The 23,060-nt window shown below is 44.3% G+C and overlaps 1 protein-coding gene across 1 annotated transcript in view; it reads right to left on the bottom strand.

Moving 5' to 3' along the window:
* LRPPRC (leucine rich pentatricopeptide repeat containing) overlaps nt 1-23,060 on the bottom strand; it is a 184,599-nt gene that overhangs the window by 29,876 nt on the left and 131,663 nt on the right. Inside the window, exons 26-30 of the mRNA XM_040430335.1 lie at nt 14,997-15,065; nt 13,632-13,722; nt 12,452-12,594; nt 9,749-9,824; nt 2,889-3,015 (exon numbers count right to left, since the gene is read on the bottom strand). Coding sequence (XP_040286269.1) covers nt 2,889-3,015; nt 9,749-9,824; nt 12,452-12,594; nt 13,632-13,722; nt 14,997-15,065 — 506 coding nt within the window. The remainder of the gene's footprint in view (nt 1-2,888; nt 3,016-9,748; nt 9,825-12,451; nt 12,595-13,631; nt 13,723-14,996; nt 15,066-23,060) is intronic.

The following is a 23,060-nucleotide window of genomic DNA, read 5'->3' as shown; positions in this document are numbered from 1 at the left end:
TTACCAGGGCATTGTCATTTAGAATATCAACAATCAAGATAAATCGCTCTGATCGTCTTGAGGCTAACCAACTGAGCAGTCTATTCTACCTACTCAAACTTATGTGCTGAGCAGATTGCGAAGTAAGCGGGGGTCTAGGCTAAATTATTCTCATCAATCCCTGCAAAATCCTTTGTGGAGGACGGAACAGGACTATCGCCCCCCCTCCTCCTCTCAGTCACTTTCAGCCTCTGGGGGGTCAGCCATAGTCATTGGACACAGGATTTTCTTACTGTACGGAGCAATCCTCTTAATCCCTGCCTAAGCACTCATTGCTCAGTTCCACTTCTTACTTGGTCCCATCTGTCGAAGGCCTTAAATCAACATTTCACGCAGGAGGCTGTAAATTACATGTAACACGGGATTTACTTTTCCCCCCAATCTTTCAATCTTCAGTGTGATTAAATAGATGTTAGCCACTATTACGGACCTAATCTTTCATTCCAGTACTACTACATCTAATTTCACGGCCCTCCGACGACACGAAAGTCATTAGCCGTGCAACAAATCTGCTGGTGAGCCCCAAAACTATATGCCAGTATGTAATGAACAAGCAACCCGCAAAAACAAACAATATGCTAATGTTATTAATGCGTGATCCATCGATACATTACATAGAAAATAGTTAGAGTCGCCCTTAAAGGCGCTGTATCCTATTTTACGTTTCTTTACACGGTGGCGACACTGGCCCTATTCACTCGAATGAGGCCATGATGCAGTGCTCTGCAAAGCAAACAGCTCAGAAAACCCTAAAGCAAAGGCGTCGGACCACCAACAGCAAAGGAATATTAAAGCAATATTTCATCACTATAAAAAAAGCCTTTAAAGGGAAACTGTCACATTGAACACGGTGTCTGAGCTGCAGGCAGCAGGTTATAGAGCAGGAGGAGCTGAGCAGATTGATATAGTTTTATAGGAAAAGATTCAGGATAACTTGCCTTGTCCCGACCGTGAGAGTTTACAAAAGCCAAGTGTCAATCCTTGGAGAAAGCACCACTGGAGGCCATATTGGGTGTAAACCATCTTCCCCAGAAATATCTGGATACAGTTTGTAATAACTTTATTGACAAGTACAACTTGAGGCCTTCAAGTTTCACTACTTAAGGCCTCTTTCACACTACCTTTTTTTTTTTTCGATTTGCGGGCCGTTTTTTGCGTTCCGTATACGGAACCATTCATTTCAATGGGTCCGCAAAAAAAAAAAAAAAAAAACGGAATGTACTCCGTATGCATTCCGTTTCCGTATCTCCGTTCAAAGATAGAACATGTCCTATATTTGGCCGCAAATCACGTTCCCTGGCTCCATTAAAGTCAATGGGTCCGCAAAAAAAACTGAATGCATACGGAAATGCACCCGTATGTCTTCCATATCCGTTTTTTGCGGAACCATCTATTGAAAATGTTATGCCCAGCCCAATTTGTTAGATGTAATTGCTGTATACTGTATATGCCATACGGAAAAACGGAACAGAACCGAAACGGAAACAAAAAAACGGAACAACGGATTCGTGAAAAACGGACCGCAAAACACAGAAATAGACATACAGTAGTGTGAAAGAGGCCTAAAGGGAACCTTTCACCATGAAAATGAGAAATAATCTACAGGCAGGAAGAGCTGAGCAGATTGATATGTAGTTCTATGGAAAAATATTTAGTAAAACTTATGATTTATTCACTCTGCTCATTCTGGGCTTTGAAGTCCAGGAGGCGGTCCTATCAGGGATTGACAGCCTTCCCTCTATGACTGTGTATACAGAGAGAGCTGTCAATCACTGATAGGACCGCCTCCTTGACAGAATGAGCAGGTATATAAATGAATAAATTATAAGTTTTACCAAATATTTCCCCATAAAACCATATATCAATCGGCTCAGCTCCTCCTGCTCTATAACATGCTGCCTGCAGCTTATAATGCATTTTCAAGGTGACCGTTTCCCTTGAAAGTCCATCTGTCAGCAGGTTTGTACCTATGACACTGGCTGACCTGTTACATGTGCACTTGGCAGATGAAGACATCTGTGTTGGTCCCATGTTCATATGTGTCCACTGAGAAATATAAGGTTTTAATATATGCAAACGAGCCTCTAGGAGCAATGGGGGTGTTGCTGTTACACCTAAAGGCTCTGCTCTCTCTGCAACTGCCGCGCCCTCTGCGCTCTGACAGGGCCAGACAGTGAAAACGTCATTACGCCTGGCCCTGTCAAAGCGCAGAGGCGCTGCAGTTGTAGAGAGAGCTGAGCCTCTAGGTGCAATAGAAACGCTCCCATTGCTTCTAGAGGCTCATTTGCACATATTAAAACAATGTTTCTGAGCAATGCGGACACATATGAACATGGGACCAACACAGATGCCTTCAGCTGCCAAGTGCACATGTAACAGGTCAGCCAGAGTCATAGGTACAAATCTGCCCTTAAAGTAATGAAAGTTGAGTCCTTGAATTGTACTTATCAATAAAGTTATTACAAACTGTATCCAATTTTTTAAAAATTCTCAAGGTAGGGACAGGGCAGGTTTTAGGGATGTCAATCTGGGCAATTCCCCCTCAAGAGCAAACAATTTTACACCGACCCCTTCACTGACCTAGGCCACCAGGGATGGAAATGATATATACCCATTTGTGTATATAGAGAGAATGCCTTCAATCCCGAGAGCTGGGTCGGGTTCCAGTCCCTTAGCAATAGTCCAGACCCCTGCAATAGGTTTTGTAGCATTGCACTACATCATTCAGGTGGAGATGCATCTCAATGACATCCACATGTCAAGCAAGACCCAAATATTCAGTATCATTCCTCAACCACAGATGAACGTGTCACAAGGCAGGGGTCCACGTAACACCTCCCCATACTTACACAGCTTCCACTTTGGCCGCCTCATTCAGTAAGCCCTCTTTCACCAGCGCTTTGATAAGACTTGTGTACGTTCTGCCTGTTAACGGGACGTTATTTTGTTCGGCTTCACGAAATACTGCAAACGCATCTAAAACGAAACCATGAAGAAAATTTTTGAATTGGTGAAGAAGTGCCGCTCAACAGAAGTCTAGAAACTCTTGGTTCTGGATGTGCAGTCGTCCCTAACTGAGGAAGTTTATGGAGGCGAATCCGCAGGAAAACTTGCATGTGGTACTTGCAGATTTAGCTGCTAATTTTGCCCCCACCACCCCCTATATTAAAAGTGGCAAAGATCTGCAAGGTAACAGATGCTGAGATGTGGGAAATCCACGGCATGCTTTATTTTACAGGTGGAAAATGTCCGTAGCACGTGGAGGAGATCTGGAAAACTCACTTGCCTTGTACGGTAATCTACTGTGGTTTATACTCCGGCAAATCTGCAAGTAGACTCCGCAGCAAATCTGCCACGTCCGAATTCACCCTTAGTTCTGGCATGAATTGCCCTGCGTCATTTGCTAGCCAGCTGGTTGAAACAGGTAGCTCTAGGCCAGGGATGCCCAACCTGCGGCCTTCCAGCTGTTGCCAAACTACAATTCCCAGCATGCCTGGACAGCTTACAGCTATTAGGGCATGCTGGGAGTTGTAGTTTTGCAACAGCTGGAGGGGCACAGGTTAAGCATCCCTAGGCTATAGGGCCATCAAGTTACTTTTTTATGTAATTATAGTGCATGGTGGATCTCCAATTACACTTGTGGTCAAGGACAACCATACGCTGCTCTACTACGAATAGGCCATAGAGATCACTGGGCACCACCAGGCTACCTGCGGCTGCAGTGGATACTGGCTTGGTCCTGTGTCCTCAGAGAGAAGTAATCTCCTTTATACCTTTTATAGTTCGACCACGTGTCGCTGCTATTTTTTACATTTGTGATTTTTTACACAAGGCATTTGGTGGTGTTCAGAGACAATCCTGTCTTATTAGGAGGATCATCATGAAATGTCCCAATGTTGGAACTGCTGGCCACCAGCTGCAAGCTGAGAGGGAACCAGACAGCAAGTGGTCATTTCTTCTACAGCACCTCCACAGGTGAAAGGAAGCATTACACAGTGCCCATAGAAACCAATGAGATGCCTGTGTTATGCACGGACACGTTGGATCCTCCAGAGCCACATTCAGCTGCGCTAATCTAAAATCTCTCTAAATCTGGAATTTTGGATGAAATTTTACCCCCTGAGATTTCAATTGGGAAGATGAGCGTTGAATGAAAAAATATTAAGAAAAAAACGACACATAAAAATTGAGCTAATATTACATGAAGTAGAAACATTTCTTTGCGATCTTTCTTTAAGGAACAGATAAAAAAAAAAAAAAAAACCTTTTCCGCGCTTCTTTGACTAATTAACAGTTTTATTTCACATATTCACAAAAACTGTCAGTTTATGAAAGGAAAATCTGGAATCGTAAAAAAACGCTAGCCATACATCTCGCAGATAACCCACCAGAACGAGACTGTGCGGCAATAAACACATCATTGAAACCGTAATCCAGACTGAAGCGCGTGGAAGCATTTATAACAGCGATCGGGATGAGGAGACTGGATTCTGCTCCATACTGGAGATATGGCTTCAAAGCTTCTATAGATCAATGACAAACACAAGCGGCTGCTTCCTGTGCAGCGGAGCGCAGGCTATTGTTCCCTGTTATCAGCCATTTAAGGCTGGAGGGAGGCTGACTAATGGTTTTCAATGAGATCACAGCCCCCACGATCACCGCTTTATCCCATAGCTCTCCAGTTCAGAGGACGTCCATTTATATTCTTGAATAACATAAGCAGCTATTTTTGTAATATTCAGTCTAACTAAATGCAAGGGGGGTGTCTAGAACAAAAAGGGGTCTATTTTTCCCCCCAGAAACAGCGCCACTTGTCCATGGGCTGTGTCCGATTTCTTAGTTCAGCCCATTCCCTCCAAGTATTTAATTTCTGTAAGGGCTCATGCACATGCCCGTTGTCGGACGTTGCCCCTATTGCTGCCCGCATACAGCGGGTCCGCAATATATGGGCACCTATCACGGATGCGGACCCATTCGGTCCGCAATCCGGAAGATACAGTGCGGAGGCACAGAACGGAAAGCTAAGGAAGCACTACGGAGTGCTTAGGTGGCATTTCGGCCCGTACCTCTGCACCGCAAAGAAATAGAACTTTTTTGCGGTGAGGACAGATCCTGGACCCATTCAAGTTGAATGGGTCTGAGTTTGTCTGCGTCAGCCACACGGACGGTGTCCTGCATTGGGGACCGCAATTTGCGGTACCCAAGGCACGGAACGGGCGACACACGTTCGTATGCATGAGCTCTAATTCTAAACAGGATCCTTCCCTCATCTAAAAACAAATTAAAGGGGTTTTCCGAGACCACAAAAAACCTGAGGTTATGGCAGGAAGTGTTCTATAATAATAAAAGTAGCCTTAGTCATCTGTCCAATCCCCCGCTGTTTCAGCGGTTCCCCAGCAGATTAACCCACGTGATTGCGTTAGTTAATTACTGGCCACGGTGGTCACTTGCCATGCCCAACTATCCCATGTGACAGCTCTGGCCAATGATTGGCTGCAGCAGTCTATTAGGGAGAACTGGAGCAGCACTGGTGGAACAGAAGGGAATCTAAAAAGGTAAGTAAGGCCTCTTGCACACAAACTTATTTTCACTCCGTTATCTGTGGAGTGTATACGGAACCATTCATTTCAATGGGTCTGCCCAAAAAACGTTTCCATATTGTCGTCAAAAAAATAGAACATGTCCTATTATTGTTCGCATTACGGACAACGATAGTACTGTTGTATCAGGGGCTAGCTGTTTCGTTCCGCAAAATATGGAATGCACACGTATGTCATCCGTATTTTTTGTGGATCCGTTTTTTGCGCAAAATACATACGGTCGTGTGCAAGAGGCCTAAGGCTGAGTTCACACGTCTGTTATTTGATCAGTTATTGCGAGTCAAAACACACCAGGTGCAGGTCAAAAACACAGCAAAATCAAAGCATTACACCTGATCTCCGAGTAGGTTTCACTACTGGGTTTGGCTCACGATAACTGATGGAAATACTGTAACTGACCAAATAACGTAAGGGTACTTTCACACTAGCAGTTTTGTTTTCCGGTATTGAGTTTCGTCACAGGGGCTCAATACCGGAAAAAAACTGATCAGTTTTATCCTAATGCATTCTGAATGGAGAGCAATCCGTTCAGGATGCATCAGTTCAGTCCCTCTCACGTTTTCTGGCCGGAGAAAATACCGCAGCATGCTGCAGTTTTCTCTTCGGCCAAAAATCCTGAACACTTGCCGGAATGCCGGATCCGGTATTAATTTCCATTGAAATGCATTAATTCCGGATCTGGCCCCAAATGTCCCGGCAAAACAGATCCAGTTTTGCAGTCTGCGCATGCGCAGACCTTTAACCCCTTAGGGACCGGGCTCATTTTCACCTTAAGGACCAGGTCATTTTTTACAAATCTGACCAGTGTCACTTTATGTGGTGATAACTTTAAAACGCTTTGACTTATCCAGGCCATTCTGAGATTTTTTTTGTCACATATTGTACTTCATGACACTGATAAAATGGAGTAAAAAAAAAGCTTTTTTATTTATAAAAGAAAATACCAAATTTGCCAAAAATTTGGAAATATTAGCAAATTTCCTAGTTTCAATTTCTCTACTTCTATAATACATAGTAATACCTACAAAAATAGTTATTACTTTACATTCCCCATATGTCTACTTCATGTTTGGATCATTTTGGGAATGACATTTTATTTTTTGGGGATGTTACAAGGCTTAGAAGTTTAGAAGCAAATCTTGAAATTTCTGAAATTTTCAAAAACCCACTTTTCAAGGACCAGTTCAGGTCTGAAGTCACTTTGTGAGGCTTACGAAATAGAAACCACCCAAAAATGACCCTATTCTAGAAACTACACCCCTCAAGGTATTCAAAACTGATTTTACAAACTTTGTTAACCCTTTAGGTGTTCCACAAGAATTAATGGAAGATAGAGATACAATTTCAAAATTTAACTTTTTTGGCAGATTTTCCATTTTTAAATTTTTTTCCAGTTACAAAGCAAGGGTTAACAGCCAAACAAAACTCAATATTTATGGCTCTGATTCTGTAGTTTACAGAAACATCCCGTATGTGGTCGTAAACCGCTGTACGGGCACACGGCAGGGCGCAGAAGGAAAGGAATGCCATACGGTTTTTGGAAGGCATATTTTGCTTGACAGTTTTTTTGACACCATGTCCCATTTGAAGCCCCCCTGATGCACCCCTAGAGTAGAAACTCCAAAAAAGTGACCCCATTTTAGAAACTGGATAGGGTGGCAGTTTGTTGGTACTATTTTAGGGTACATATGATTTTTGGTTGCTCTATATTACACTTTTTGTGAGGCAAGGTAACAAGAAATAGCTATTTTGGCACCGTTTTTATTTTTTGTTATTTACGACATTCATCTGACAGGTTAGATCATGTGATATTTTTATAGACCAGGTTGTCACGGACGTGGCGATACCTAATATGTATACTTTATTTATTTATGTAAGTTTTACACAATGATTTCATTTTTGAAACAAAAAAAAAAATCATGTTTTAGTGTTTCCATACCGGTAGTCTGAGAGCCATAGTTTTTTCAGTTTTTGGGCGATTAACTTGGGTAGGGTATGATTTTTGCGGGATGAGATGACGGTTTGATTGACACTATTTTGGGGTGCATATGACTTTTTGATCGCTTGCTATTACACTTTTTTGTGATGTAAGGTGACAAAAAAAAAAGGTTTATTTAGCATTTTTTTTTTTTTTACGGTGTTCATCTGAGGGGTTAGGTCATGTGATATTTTTATAGAGCCGGTCGATACGGACGCGCCGATACCCAATATGTATACTTTTTTTTTTTTTATGTACGTTTTACACAATAACAGCTTTTTTTCTGAGAGCCATAGTTTTTTTTTATTTTTTGGGCGATTGTCTTAGGTAGGGGCTCATTTTTTGCGGGATGAGGTGACAGATTGGTACTATTTTGGTGGGCATACGCCTTTTTGATCGCTTGCTGTTATTTTTGTGATGTAAGGTGACAAAAAAATGGTTTATTTTTTACAGTTTTTATTTTTTACAGTGTTCATCTGAGGGGTTAGGTCATGTGATATGTTTATAGAGCCGGTCGATACGGACGCGCGAAACCTAATATGTATACTTTATTTGGGGAAAATGAAGTTTTTGTTTATTTTTACTTGAAACTTCTTTTTGGGTGGTGAAAACTTTATTTTTTAAACTTTTTTTTTTTCATTTTATTATTTGTCCCACTTTGGGACTTCAACTTTTGGGGGTCTAATCCTTTATAATGCATTCCAATACTTCTGTATATTACTCATACAGCTTCCGGCCTGTGAGATCCAAAACACAGAACGTCTAGCCCCTAATAACACAGTCCTATCCTTTTCTGTATTGCGGCATTGACCCAAGGTGCCTGCTCAATGATTTGAGAAGGCACCTTGTTCCGATTACCGCCCGCCGGGGGCGGCGGTGATAGGAAATACACATACGTCATGTCCGGAACAGGTTAAATATGAGGGAAAAAAAAAAACACGGATCCGTTTTTCCGGATGACAACCGGATAGAAGGATCCCCTATTGCAATGCATTTGTCAGGCGGATCCGTCTCACAAATGCATCCGTTTGCTTCCGGATTGCTGCCGGCGACTGAACTGCCTGCCGGAATCCTCTGCCGCAAGTGTGAAAATACCCCAAGTGTGAACTAAGCCTAAGGGCTCACGCACAGGTACGTGTGCGGCACCTGCCCGTATTGCGGCCCGCAAACATTGCTTGAATGGATGGGCAACCTGCAAGACACAGAGCGGTGTGGAGGCATGGAGCGGTGTGGAGGCATGGAGCGGAAGCCCAGAGAAGCACTAGAGAGCACATCCGTGGGATTTCAGTCCATGCTTCCGCTCTGCAAAAAAATAGAATGATCTATTTTTTTTTTGCGGTGCGGACCAAATCTTGTGATGGACGGTGTTATGGTGGAGCCATGGTGCACCATATGGAATGGCCCCTCCCTTGGTGCACCAAAAACCTTTTTTGCATAAACATAAAATAAAGCACTTCTCATAATTGGAGGACCGGATTTTTACAAAAAAGTTATGCTTATGTTCTGAGGCACCTACCCTACTGTGCTTTGTTCGAAGGTGACAGACTCCATTTAATTTTTACAGGGTCTCTGAAAACCTCTTTAAGTCAGAACTGTATTATAGGATGTAAGAAAACTGACATCCCCTTTAGGCCTCATGCACACGACCGTTGTGTGCATCCGCGGCCGTTGTTCCGTTTTTTTTCGCGGACCCATTGACTTTCAATGGGTCCGTTGAAAAATCGGAAAATGCACCGTTTGGCTTCCGCGTCCGTGATCCGTTTTTCCAGTCCGTGAAAAAAATAAGACCTGTCCCATTTTTTTCACGGACAACGGTTCACGGACCCATTCAAGTCAATGGGTCCGTGAAAAATCACGGATGCATACAAGATAGTCATCCGCATTCGTGATCCTTGTCCGTTTTTCCTATAATTTTCAATGCAAACTTGACTTAGTTTTTTTTTTTCACTTTTCATGTCCGTGGATCCTCCAAAAATCAAGGAAGACCCACGGATGAAAAAACGGACACGGATCACGGTACAACAGATACCGTTTTTAAGGACCGCAAAAAAAAAAACATCTGTGTGCATGAGGCCTTAAACACGTAATCAGAAACTGCACCAAATAAAAAGTTAACACATGCAGCACATACCTGTAATCTGGCCGTCCATACACAAGTCTATGACTCTTCTACCAGACCCTCGGACTGATTTAGTAGTATTTTCAATCTAAAAAAATGGAATAAAAAAAAAAAAAAAATATGGGGTGTGGGCTATTTTCCAGGGCAAAATTTTGAAGGGCTTGTCCAGGGGTTTCTACCACTTGCTAATTCTACATACTTGCACGTGTATGTGTTTCAATTGTTCACCATTTTTCAAGATACGCGTTTGCTGTCATTGAACTTGCATTTACATTCACAAGAAGTCATAAGCTCGTCCTGCTTTCAGTCTAGACAATGCTCTGTGAGCTGAAGAGCCTGGACATCAGACTGATACATTGTAGCAAACTACCAGAGAGACCTGTGCAGCTGTTGCTGATGCATTTAGCTCACCGGACAAGCTACTGTATGGAATTGAAGACTCTGAATGTAATCAAGAGTGTTCTCATTCACTGACAGCAAACAAAAACTTGAAAATAGTGAGGGACTGTGATGCATAAAGTATATAGGAAAGCGGCATACTTTTCAGTTTTAGAGTGATGAAGCTTTATTAACTTGTTACATTTCTCACCCTAAGGGCACATGCACAGGAACGTATTTTTGGTCACACATAAGATCTGCATTTTCAGCGGGTCGCATGTGGACCCATTCACTTCAATGGGGCCACAAAAGATGCTGACAGCACACCTGCATGCTGTCTGCATGATTATGTCCGTTCCACAGCCCGGCAATATAATAGAACATGTTCTATTCTTGTCCGCAATACAGAAAAGGATAGGACTGTGTTATTAGGGGCTAGACGTTCTGTGTTTTGGTGAGCCGCAATTTTGCGGAAGGCAAAACAGCCAACGGTCATGTGCATGAGCCCTAAAAATGTAGAACCCATTTCTGCAAATTTATTTAAGGCCTATTTGTACAAATTTTTAATGGACTTAAACGGGTATTCCGGTAGGTAAAAGTCATTGATAACTATCAGATCGGTGAGGGTCCTACCTCTGGGACCCCCACCGACCCCAAGAACGGTGGGCCCGTACCCTCGGTAGGCCCCCTGCTGTTCCCCTAAAATGACCAGAGCTGCCAGTTGCACATGAGCGGCGCGCTGCTCCATTCATTTCTATGGGAGTTCCGGAGATAGGTAAGCGCTCTGCTATCTCTGGCAGCAGGGGCCCTGCAGAGCGTACAGGGCAACTGTTCTTAAGATCGGTGGGGGTCCCAGTGGTAGGACCCCCACCGATCTGATAGTTATCGATGACTTACCTACCGGAATAACCCTTTAAATCAATGTTATATTTTAACCTTATACTACAACACATTTAGACTTCTCCTTTGATATACAGTATATGTGCAAATGTTCTGGGACACTGGACATATCACTTGCCCACACGGTCTCCTCCTGCAGAGGCAAGCATAAGTACTACTTGTGAAGCTGCAAAGGGGCCCAGAACTTCAAAGTAGGTTGCAAATTTATGTAACGGACTTGAGCTCATGAATTTCATAGCTCTTAGTCACTGACGGGTTCTTGGAGAGACATGGCAGTGCGCTATGCTGAGCTCTTTAAGAACAAGGGGCCCACAGGCTTCTCTAGTACAGGGGGGCCCTCAGCTATCTGTGTCTGACCCTGCGACCTCCTGTAAGCACCAGTTTGGCACCTGAGAGGTGGAGTAAATATACCTTGTTAGGCCTATTGCACACGACCGTATGGCTTTTTCAGTGTTTTGCGGTCTGTTTTTCACGGATCCGCTGTTCCGTTTTTTGTTTTCTGTTGTGTTTCAGTTTCTGTTCCGTTTGGCATATACAGTATACAGTAATTACACAGATAAAATTGGGCTGGGCATAACATTTTCAATAGATGGTTCAGCAAAAAACGGAACGGAAACGGAAGACATACGGATGCATTTCCGTATGTGTTCCGTTTTTTTTGCGGACCCATTGACTTGAATGGAGCCACTGAACGTGATTTGCGGGCAATAATAGGACATGTTCTATTTTAAAACGGAACTGAAAAACGGAAATGGAATGCATACGGAGTACATTTCGTTTTTTTTGCGGAACCATTGAAATGAATGGTTCCGTATACGGAACGCAAAAAACGGCCAGTAAACGGGGAAAAAAACCTGCGTGACACATTAGGACTGAATGTAAGAAATCAATGCTAGTTCTCACCCAACTTTCCGGGAAACAGATACAGGTGAAACTCGAAAAATTTGAATATCGTGCAAAGTTCATTTATTTCAGTAATGCATCTTAAAAGGTGAAACTAAGATATGAGATAGACTTATTACAGGCAAAGCGAGATATTTCAAGCCTTTATTTGTTATAATTTGGATGATTATGGCTTACAGCTTATGAAACCCCAAAGTCACAATCTCAGGTCCCCTTTGCTCAGGGGGTATGGATTAATCAGCTTACTAGAGGGTGACACTTTGAGCCTAGAATACTGAACCTTTTCACAAAATTCTAATTTTAAGCTGCAGTGATGCAATTCCTTTTAATTTGCATTACTGAAATAAATAGACTTTTGCACAATATTCTAATTTTTCGAGTTTCACCTGTATACCAAACAAAGGGTTGAAGAAAACACCCAGACAGGAGGGGAAGAGACGTTTTCGGATTTGCATTTACATTCTCAGTTAGTGATCAGGGGGGATCTTAACATGAGGCACAAGAAAGGCTTGGACGGAATCCAACTGACGTTACCTCTGGGATGTGAACATTAATATCTTGTCCATTTTTCTTAAATATGCTTTTCAGGAGGTTCAGCGTCGTCTCTTGGGGTAGGACGCTTTCCTCCTTCATTTTTTGCCAAGCGCTCTTCGCCCTTTCCCAGTCGTTATTTTTATCTGATGTAAAATAAGTAGAAATGAAGCCGTTGATATGAGAAAGAAGAGCGAGCTGTGAATTTCCTGTCAAATATAATACTATGTGTGCTCGAAAAACCTATGCCCCCGGGTCAGGGGCAGATTGGGAATTTAAAGTGGCCCTGGAAAAAACTAGAAGAGGCTCCATGTTGTAGGTGGGTTCCAACTGACAGAATGCCGCCCCAGCAGAACCAAATACCACAGGACAGCACAGAATACTGCCGCTCTCATCACAATTTTCAACTGTATCACCGTCATGAGGACAGTAATACAGTTGAGTTCACCTGCGACAGTTAAGCATCATATCATTATATACCTGGCCTGCGGCCATAAAGAGGGCTTGAGTGGCCCCCTGGGCATCGGCCCACCGGGAAATTTATCTGTAGGGTCTATGGCCAATCCGCCCCTGCCTCGGGTGGCATGAGGTGCTCCAGCAAAATCCATGGCCTGCGACAATTCAATGATCATAAGGATTTTCTCACCATAGACCTAAATGGTAAACCCAACAAATGTGACATCTGTATGACGAGGTGGGCTGACATGTCCCTCTCCCCCCATTAAAGGGGTTGTCCAGCCTTCTTTAATGATGGCCTGTCCACAGGATAATCTATCACTAGCTGATCAGTGGGGGTCTGGCACCATGAGGAGTGGTGGTTTGGGGTGCTGGACCCCAGCTTTTGATGGCCCACCTTGAGGAGAGGCTTCACTTAAAAAAGGCTGGACGAATCTATTTAAAGAGGGTGTTGGGGCAACTGTGACCCGCTGGTCTCTACTTCCTGATCCAGGAAATGAATGCTCAGACAATGAACCGTTTCTCAAAAATTTTCTTCACGGACTGATCCTTTAAAGACTATGGAAGTTATAAAAAAAACAGCTGGCTCAGGAAAAGTCGTGGAACCCTCACCTATTACACACTTATAATGTATCGTAAAGGTCTAAGAGGGAAACCCCTTTAATTAAAAAAAAGTTGAAGATATTTAAAGAAAATTATTTCAAGGCAGTAATGAAATAACACTCACCGTATATTTTGAATAACTGAAAGTACAGGTCTTCTCTATCGCAGTCAAATAGTTTCTGGGAGATTTCTACACATTTCTCCAATAATTCCACCTGTATAGGGAGAGAAATGAGAAGAATTTCAGGTAAAAATGAATAAAATAACAAGAACTGCAGGTAACACTTCTAGTAATAAGAGTGCTACGGTCCCAAGCAACCAAATAATTACATAGATTCCCTGTGGAGGGAAATCAGTGAATAGGATGCAGTGCTAAACCAGTCCTGTGCCCCTTCATTCTCAGGATCGCTTGGGGGTCCCAGAAATACCCTGACATCTGTTCTTGGATATCTCTATTAGACTTGAGACCTGGATAGCAGTCATCTTTATCTCACATAGTTAATATGATTGTAAAAAAAGACATAGGTCCATCTTCTTTCACCTTTATCTTCCATTCCAACAATGACTGTACTGACTAGAGGTGTACTAGAGAAGAAGCTAGGCAGGTGAAGTGCTGCTTCCTCAATTTTGACGACATCAAGAAATTACCTATTGCCCTACATCAAGGATCAGCAAACTTCTGATCTTCCAGCTGCTCCAAAACTACAACTCCCAGAATGTTCCACTCACTTCTACGGGAGTTGTAAGAACAGCCGAACAAGTGTGCAAGATGAGAGCAGTAATTTCACAAGAACTGGTGTGCCGAAGGTTGCTGACCCCCGACCAACAGGCTGATCTCCAGACTTCATCCAGTTTTACAGATTACAGTGAAACTTAGTGTTTAAGGAGGACACAGCAACCTGAGGCCTGGCTATTTCCTTGAGGTCCAGTATCTGACTCCATTGACTTATGCCAGTCCCAACGGGGGACCCCTGAAAGGTTTCCACTATCAGTGAACTTCTATTTTCTTTCCAATTCCAAAGCAGCTCGGTACAGAAGAAGAAAGCATTATGGAATTTTATATTCTGACCTACATTCGTTGCCAGCTTACATACTACACACATTCAGTCAGGCCGAAATCAGTTGGTCATCGTTAGTGCAGTAGTGACGAGTCTTACTGCTACCTACTGGGGAACCACAAAATCCATTTGGGAATCACTAACTCATGAGCTCTTCCTGTGCAGACAGGAAGGGGAGGAGTTCTATTAAAATGGTTGTCCAAGATGAAATAAACATAGCTACTTTCTTTAAAAAAAAAAAAAAAAGTACAGCAGAGCCCAGGTTGTGTCTGATATTTCTGCTTGGCCATATTAGTTTTGATGGAGAAAGTGAAAACTAGTTAAGTTTTGAGAATCGGCAATGGCGTCCTCTAAAGATATTGGAAGCAACAATTTATTTTCTTTTTTCTTTTGCCAGTTATGGTGCTCAAAGCATCTCAGCAATACATTACCTGGTTGGTCCTGAGGCATCGATCAGTAAACCAGCTCATCTTGACTGGATATGCTCTCAAGCCCGGTGTCTAAAGCAAAAGAAAAAAAAGACAAATTTTAGCCCAGGATGTCATGATTACACACCGTAATGCAGTCAGGGGAGGGGAACCTAAACCAGAATTGTATTACTGTCCTGGTGAGTTCTTCACATATAGACGTACAGTATCTGTCAATAATGTCCTTCAGACGTGGTACAGAAAAAAGCTGGAGGGAACGGGCGGCTGAACTGATCCCATGGTTTCCTATGGGATCATTCTGGCATCTGGTGCAAACTTTTTTAACCTGGACAGAAAAACGTTAACACATTGTTTTTCTGTCCAACGATCTGGATGCTGGATAGGCAGACAATGCGCGCACAAATGTCATCAGCTGTGACGCTTCCGGCATAAAACAGGCTGTACACAAGTTAAGTACGTGAACACTCCTTTATACATCTTTCCAAACTGATGGAGCACAGCTTCTTTAAAGGGAACCTGTCACATTGAACATGGTGTCTGAGCTGCAGGCAGCATGTTGTAGAGCGGGAGGAGCTGAGCAGATGGATATATAGTGTTATGGGAAAAGATTCAGTAGAACTTGTATATTCTTCATTTAAATTCCTGCTCATTCTGGGTTTTTAAGTCCAGGAGGCGGTCCTATCTCTCTATGACTGTGTATACGAATATAGCTGTCAATCACTGATAGGACCGCCTCCTGGACTTCAAAGCCCAGAATAAGCAAGACTATAAATGAATGATATACAAGTTCTACGGAATCTTTTCCCATAAAACTATATATCAATCTTCTCAGCTCCTCCTGCTCTATAACATGCCGCCTGCAGCTCAAACACCATGTTCAATGTGACAGGTTCCCTTAAACAAGGTCGTACACATTAGACTAACATTGGCTGAATGTGACTATTTTGACGGGAATAGTTGATTTATATTTAATGTGTATTAGGCATCTAGACGATAGTTGTTCAGCAGACGTTGGGGAAAAGGAGGATTGAGAATGTTAAATTTCATCACGCCTGATCCTCAAGGAAGATGAGCCGCCACCAGAGGTGCCTGTCAGTGACTTACTCCTGAGCACACATGCATGCTTGGCCTAACTGAGCGTGATGGCGATGTGTATGGCGACTTTGAGACGTACAGCTGACATCTATTGTAGGTCTATGACCACCTTTAATACCTAAATAAGTACCTGAGCTCTATTTGCTGAAGATCTACATATAATGTAAGATATATAGTCCTCACCGGCTGGCAAATACTGTGGCTTCCACCCTATGCCATGTCACTGGTTATCATTAGATAATACACATAGATTGTGCAGGATTATTAAAGGGTCTTCTTTTCTTCTCCAGAAAATGTGGATGCAATTTGTAAAATCTCATCCACTAGCATGCCACTATATTCAGTGCAGATTTTATCGAGGCAAGTTCGCAGGTAAAAAACCACTGCAATTCCAGTACGTGCGGACCTATCCCAATTGCAGCTCTGCCATTTATGAACCAGAGAGCTACCAAAAAAAGGGACCGAAGCCGCTCTGCGGGGCATAAAATGATAACAATTAGGTGCCATTAGTGGTCGAAATCTAGGGAGGTCTCTACTGTAATGCAGAATGACCTATAAGACGGACAATATCCATCCAACGCTCGATCCCAGCTCAGGACGCATCAGGTGCTATGGTGGGGCTGATTGAATGGAGGTAAATACAATTACACCGGAAAAGTTGGTCTCACTTCATGCTAATCCTCCTCCCGAAGAGACAGGAGTTACATTCACTGACAACTTTCAATATCATTGCAGATTCAAATGCCAATGATCTAAAGAGCTGCAAAGCCTCACAACTTAATATAGTAAATCCCCCTCTTGTTCCCGGCTGATTGAAAAAGGCTGTCATTGCAAGGACAAACGACCCGAGCACCAGATATCCTTGCATTTCATTTTGATATTGAGAACCAGTTGCGCTTGGACAGGGTCTCAATCATCAAAAGAACATCTAGGTCAGATTAACTAAATCTCCTTGGCTTGCACAGCAGTCCATATTTGTAGCTTATCTCTTACATCTGAGTGAATTACAAACATCCGAGCCTGGCTGGCAGACTGCGTGAGAAGCAATCTCTCCCCGTTCTGCGCCAGACTTATCTAACTTAAGAGTCAAGTTCACCTCTACAAAAATCAATCTGGGAAAAGTGCATAGCTATCGGAAATGTATACAGGCAGACGACGGGCTCCATAGTGGATGGTGGCGGGAAGGCAGGGGGCAAAAGAGGATCGAAGAGAATCGTCACGTCTGCTATGAACGTACAGTAATGATTTCGGTGGTCGTTGTCTATTTTGGTGGACATATGTGACCGCATAACTGGCTGAATGAAATTGCCAAGTAGTCTGATTTCTGCTGGCCTTCATACCTTATCACCTGGATGGTTTTTTTTATGAACCATAAGGATTTCTGAAAAATTCTGTCTAAAAAGAGTTTGTAAAGGCTCCATCTATGAGATGTCCAAGTATAGTAGAAGCTTTTAAAGGGTTTTTTCCAAGTTATTTTTCTTACTGATGACTTATTCTCTGGATAGGTCATCAGTATCTGATCGGAGGGAGTCTGACACCCGGGATCCCCGCCGATCAGATGTTCGAGAAGGCATCGGGGCTCGCAGTAGTGCTGCGGCCTTCTCTCTGCTTACCAAGCACAGTGCCATACATTGTATAGTGGCTGTGCTTGGCATTGCGCTCAGCCCCATTCACTTATATGGGGCTGAGCTGCGCCTAGGCCATGTGACCGATGAACATGACGTCACACGGCCTAGAGAAATCTGCAGTGCTACTGAGAGTACCGCTGCCTTCTCGAACAGCTAATCGGTGGGGGTCTCAGCTGTCAGACCCCCACCGGTTAGATACTGATGACCTATCCAAAGGATAGGTCATCAGTATTATAAAAAATAAAAATAAAACAAATATAAAAAAAAACACTTTGAAAACCCCTTTAATTGAATCTGCTCTTATTTATTAGGAACTCACAAAATGGCAGCATAGATCCTAACATCCTGGGGGCCTGGCAAGTATAAAGATGCCCACACACATTAGGTAATTAGGTCTCTGACTAGTAAACAGGTGCATGGGCAGGTCACCTGTCTCCTCCCCTATGGCAAATCTCTGTAGAAACATCTACGTGCCCGATCCTTTGTCTCCGAAAGAGATAAAGGGGGTCATTTACTAACAGAAATTCACCTATTTTGGACTATTTCTGGAGCAGATTGCGGCATAAACGTTATTTGCGCCGCAATCTGCGACTTTTGATCTCTCACTCCAGGGATAAAAAAAAGGAGCGCGGCGCGGGCGGGCCAGTCTCAATTATCATTTTCTACGCCTGTTTTAGGAGTAGAAAATGGTCTAAACTTAAGACAGCAAGGAAGCTGGCATAGATTTAGATTGGCGGTGGATGTGGTGAAGTTATGTGGAGGCCGGCGCCTCCTCATAACCTCGGGGGATCCACCGCCAGCGCAGGGGTTAAGTATGGCGTCTAAAACACCAGTCTTAATGAATGACCCCCAAAGTCTTTGCGACCTGTACACGGAAGTAGTTGGAAGGAACGGCAGGAGGCTGAACTTACAGGCATCTTGGGAAGAGTTAGGCTAGGCATAAAGATAACGTGAATGGGGCCAGCCAGCTGATCTGCTCATATCTGGGCCTGTGACCTGATCCTGAGAATGAATGAGTCATAGCGCTGTCCCCTTAAAATGCCCACCAATCATAAAGTGATAGCATATCCTATGCCATCACTTTACAACATGGAAATACTCCTTTAATGGATCATAATTGTTCCCCCAGATTCTTCTTAATGTGCCTTAAGCCGGATTTACACAGGGCTATTATCGGGAACGAATGTTAGCAGAAACGCTGGTGCCCGATAATGACAATAAAAAGTCTTGTTCATCGGGTGAACTTGTGCTGTAAACAGTGATCTGCTGCAAAGAAACAATGAATCTGTATGAGGACGAGCGACTGTAGTAGCCATCAACTTTCCACTAATAGTGTAATAGATTACATGCTGAGCAGGCAGTTATCAGGAATGAACAGTTCCTTCCCAATAATTGCCTGCTTAGTCCTCTTAGCCAATCACAAGGGATGAGTCTCCTAAGAGGAGACCGGGCAGGGGTATTTAGGCACAGGGCTAGGGCAGCCTATCTAGACAACCCCAAGACTTTGGCCTCATGTAGCAAATACTTCCATCAGCACAGACTTATCTACTTGTTCAAGGACATCCATCGCCATCTCTGCACATGCAAAGTGTCTGGAATAGTAAGCGCCAGAACCCTCCACATTTCTGGACCCCAAACCCCACTGTAGGATTTGTATGCTGTTCAGCGAGTGCATATTTTTCCTCTATCTTCTCTTTATAAAGAGATCTTATACTTCACCCTAAAACAGAAGTATCTCTCTGTGCCTCGTGGGCGTCTGTCACGCCACAGACACTTCAAGAAACACTGCGGTAGGTCCTCGGTGTCAACTGCAGTCTGTGGAAAGTAAATAATTGACATGAGAGCAGATGACCGTGAGTTCACCACGAACACCATGGTGGATTTAGGGAAGGAAATTTGTTTTTCCACTTGAAATAAGTGGCTGGAAATGAGCAATATGGCTCTACCCTGTATTAATGTGAAATAAAAGAATTGTTCGCCAAGGGCAACAGCCCCTTTAACAACATCAAGTCTTTGATATACTTAACAATGGCTGTGCTCCCTTCCACGGCTGTTCCTGCCGTCATAAAGAACTGACTTGGGATGTAAAAAAATCGTTCCTGTAAATACAACGACTTGGAACAATAGCAAAGAAACAAAATACGCTCAATAGCATTAGCATAAGAACAAAGAGGATAACAAAGCGCAGAAAGCCTCCATTCTTCCTTGACACCTTCCCCCAAACAACTGTTTTTTAAACATGTCACCTTATCAATCACATGGGTTATTAGTGATTGTGAACGCCAAGCGCAGTCAGTCAATCACCCAGCGATGGGAACACATCATCATCTCTCCCACTTCAATATTTTCACTTACCGCATCAAATCCAACTCCCTGCTGAATCCAGAACCCAAATGAGAAGAATTGCAGGCAAGATAGGCTCAGCACCTCAAATGCTGGACGCCAGCAAAACCAGACTAAGGCCTCATGCACACGACCGTATTTTTTCACGGTCCGCAAAACGGGGTTCCGTTGGTCCGTCATCCGTGACCGTTTTTTCGTCCGTGGGTCTTCCTTGATTTTTGGAGGATCCACGGACATGAAAAAAAAGTCGTTTTGGTGTCCGCCTGGCCGTGCGGAGCCAAACGGATCCGTCCTGAATTACAATGCAAGTCAATGGGGACGGATCCGTTTGACGTTGACACAATATGGTGCAATTTCAAACGGATCCGTCCCTCATTGACTTTCAATGTAAAGTCAGGAGTTAATATATCATCGGATCGGAGTTTTCTCCAATCCGATGGTATATTTTAACTTGAAGCGTCCCCATCACCATGGGAACGCCTCTATGTTAGAATATACCATCGGATTTGAGTTACATCGTGAAACTCAAATCCGACAGTATATTCTAACACAGTGGCGTTCCCATAGTGATGGGGACGCTTCTAGTTAGAATATACTACGAACTGTGTACATGACTGCCCCCTGCTGCCTGGCAGCACCCGATCTCTTACAGGGGGCTGTGATACGCACAATTAACCCCTCAGGTGCAGCACCTGAGGAGTTAATTGTGCATATCATAGCCCCCTATAAGAGATCAGGGGCTGCCAGGCAGCAGGGGGCAGACCCCCCTCCCTCCCCAGTTTGAATATCATTGGTGGCCAGTGTGCGGTCCCCCCCCCCCTCTATTGTAATATCATTGGTGGCCAGTGTACGGCCTCCGTCGGCCCCCCTCTATTGTAATTTCATTGGTGGCCAGTGTGCGGCCTCCCCTCTCTCCTCCCCTCCCCCCCAATCATTGGTGGCAGCGGAGATTCCGATCGGAGTCCCAGTTTAATCGCTCTGGGGCTCCGATCGGTAACCATGGCAACCAGGACGCTACTGCAGGCCTGGTTGCCATGGTTACTTAGCAATATTACAAGGATCATACTTACCTGCTGGCTGCTGCGATGTCTGTGTCCGGCCGGGAGCTCCTCCTACTGGTAAGTGACAGATCATTAAGCAATGCGCCGCACAGACCTGTCACTTACCAGTAGGAGGAGCTCCCGGCCGGACACAGACATCGCAGCAGCCAGAAGGTAAGTATGATGCTTCTAATATTGTAATATTGCTAAGTAACCATGGCAACCAGGCCTGCAGTAGCGTCCTGGTTGCCATGGTTACCGATCGGAGCCCCAGAGCGATTAAACTGGGACTCCGATCGGAATCTCCGCTGCCACCAATGATCGGGTGGGGGGGGGGGGAGAGAGGGGAGGCCGCACACTATTGCAATTTCATTGGTGGTCAGAGGGGGGAGGGAGGCCGACGGAGGCCGCACACTGGCCACCAATGAAATTACAATAGAGGGGCCGACGGAGGCCGTACACTGGCCACCAATGATATTACAATAGGGAAGGGGGGGGGGTGATATTACAATGTGGGGGGGGGGGGGGGGGGGGTGATATATTACAATGTGGGGGGGGGGGGGGCGCACACTGGCCACCAATGATATTCAAACTGGGGAGGGAGGGGGGTCTGCCCCCTGCTGCCTGGCAGCCCCTGATCTCTTATAGGGGGCTATGATATGCACAATTAACCCCTCAGGTGCAGCACCTGAGGGGTTAATTGTGCGTATCACAGCCCCCTGTAAGAGATCGGGTGCTGCCAGGCAGCAGGGGGCAGTCATGTACACAGTTCGTAGTATATTCTAACTAGAAGCGTCCCCATCACTATGGGAACCCCTCTGTGTTAGAATATACTGTCGGATTTGAGTTTTCACTAAGTGAAAACTCATCTCTGAAAAAGCTTTTATGCAGACGGATCTTCGAATGCCAATCTTGTGTGCATCCGTGTTCTTTCACGGACCCATTGACTTGAATGGGTCCGTGAACCGTTGTCCGTCAAAAAAATAGGACAGGTCCTATTTTTTTGACGGACAGGAAACACGGATCACGGATGCGGCTGCAAAACGGTGCATTTTCCGGCCACGGATGCACACAACGGTCGTGTGCATGAGGCCTAAAGGGGTTTTCTAGGAGTTTAACACTGATGGCTTACCTTCAAGGATAGGTCATCAATATCTGACCGGTGGGATTCCGACAGCCGACACCCCCACCAATCAGCTGTTTGAAGAGGCCTTGGTGCCCCGGTGGGAGCTGCGGCCTCCTCACAGCTTACTAAGCACAGGCTCGTACATTGTACAGCAGCTGTGCTTGGTTTTGCAACCCAGGATAGTTCACTTGATTGGGACTGTGCAACACATAGACCATGTCACTAATGAATGTGACGTTACTGGCCTATGAAGTTCGCTGGAGGTCAGAGGATATGCCATCAATTTTAACCTCTTTGTGTGATCCGCCATATACATATAGTGGAAAGTAGGATTTTAAACATGGCAGCCTCTCCGGTGCTCTTTGTTATACCGCAGACACCTGCTAGCAGTGTCCGTGATCAGAGATAACTCCGATCAAGGATATTTAACCACTCAGCTGCAGTCGTCATTGCAACTATAGAAGCTGAGGGATCTTTTTCCAAGGAGCAAGGCGCTCCTCTCCAGTGTCAAGAACCCAAAATGCATTCAGCTGCTATGGCAGCTGGGAGCCTTGTAAAATTTTCCAGGCCTGCCATAGCAAAGTTGTGGCAGGACTCTACAGAAACATAGTGATTTTATAGTAGACTGCAAAGTCCCCTAAAGGGGCTAAAAATGAAGTTAAAGGGGTTATCCAATATCAATACCTGCCCCCCATGTTGAAAATACTTACCCGAGTCCCCGCACTGCCACTGCTGCTTCTCCCCATGCACGGATGAAAACATCCAGTGTCGTCAGGGGGGGGGGGGGAGGCAGGAGAAAATGGCAGGCAGGAACGGGGACGAGCCTCCCTAGCGT

This window comes from Bufo bufo, chromosome 4 (genome assembly GCF_905171765.1).
Source record: "Bufo bufo chromosome 4, aBufBuf1.1, whole genome shotgun sequence".
NCBI lineage: Eukaryota > Metazoa > Chordata > Amphibia > Anura > Bufonidae > Bufo > Bufo bufo.
This window is presented reverse-complemented; position numbering and strand designations above follow the sequence as displayed.